This window comes from Chionomys nivalis, chromosome 2 (assembly GCF_950005125.1).
Source record: "Chionomys nivalis chromosome 2, mChiNiv1.1, whole genome shotgun sequence".
In the NCBI taxonomy this organism is placed as follows: domain Eukaryota; kingdom Metazoa; phylum Chordata; class Mammalia; order Rodentia; family Cricetidae; genus Chionomys; species Chionomys nivalis.
In genome coordinates this window covers 131,981,748-131,982,866 of record NC_080087.1, presented here as the reverse complement: position 1 = coordinate 131,982,866, position 1,119 = coordinate 131,981,748, and the positions used below count along the sequence as shown (strand labels likewise).

The 1,119-nt window shown below is 40.4% G+C and overlaps 1 protein-coding gene across 1 annotated transcript; it reads left to right on the top strand.

The window, feature by feature from the left end:
• The first annotated feature begins 520 nt into the window (after positions 1 to 520).
• On the top strand, positions 521 to 918 carry LOC130870120 (40S ribosomal protein S26-like). Its single transcript, XM_057762706.1, has one exon. It carries the CDS (start codon positions 521 to 523, stop codon positions 866 to 868), a length of 348 nt encoding a protein of 115 aa, XP_057618689.1. The 3' UTR covers positions 869 to 918.
• Positions 919 to 1,119: the final 201 nt, after the last annotated feature.

Here is a 1,119-nt window from a genome sequence, read left to right as displayed (position 1 = left end):
AATGAGAAAGGAAAAACAGCAGCAGAGAGACATTGGATAATAGAAAAAACTTATAAATTAAATCAGCTGGTGTATTTCAAGGATGTGTTGACCTCACAATGGAAACCAGGATATGTGCTATGTTGGGGAAGGGGTTTCACTCTTGTTTCCAGAGGAGAAGAAAAGTTATGGATACCATTAAAATTAATAAAGATTCAGTATGAAAAAGAGAAACCTCTTGAGAAAGAGAAGTGGCAGTCCATCCACAGAGGTCAACCATACAAGTGTTAAGAAAACCTTATAAGGGTTGAGGCAAAGTTCTGTTCTTATCTTTGCAGGAAAATACTCATCTTCAAAAAGTCAAGCAACCTTGGACACCTAGATGCCTAAAGAAAAGATAGCTATCCATAAAGAGTCACTAAACAAAATGAAATCAGATTTATGATGCCATATCATCTGCATGGTAAGATTTGATTATTTGAACATGTATATATCTCTACTTAAAAATCAAAGCTGGCGTTTTTCGGGACTTGGCTCCAAGATGACCAAAAAAAGGAGAAACAACGGTCGTGCCAAAAAGGGCCACGGCCATGTGCAGCCAATTCGCAGTACTAACTGCGCCCGCTGTGTGCCCAAGGACAAGGCCATTAAGAAGTTCGTCATTCGGAACATCGTAGAGGCGGCTGCCGTCAGGGACATATCCGAAGCAAGTGTCTTCGACGCCTATGTGCTCCCCAAACTCTATGTCAAGCTGCATTACTGTGTGAGCTGTGCTATTCATAGCAAGGTAGTCAGGAATCGATCTCAGGAAGCTCAGAAGGACCGAACACCCCCACCCCGATTTAGACCTGCTGGTGCCGCACCGCGACCTCCACCAAAGCCCATGTAAAGTGACTTCATAAAGATAGAAGACAACACCTTGGGAAAATAAAATGGAACTTAAACTTTAAAAAAAAAAATCAAAGCTGGCTTTGGAGTTGGACAATGGTTATCTTCTCTATATCCAAGCTTGTTGTTAAAAGAAAAATTCAGAGTTTCTGTGTCATGTCAGGAACCAGCTGGTATAGGACAGAAATAAGAAAGAATTTAGAAAAACTTTTAATTTTCTCCATACCTATTTTTGTCTCTATTGTACCTTTC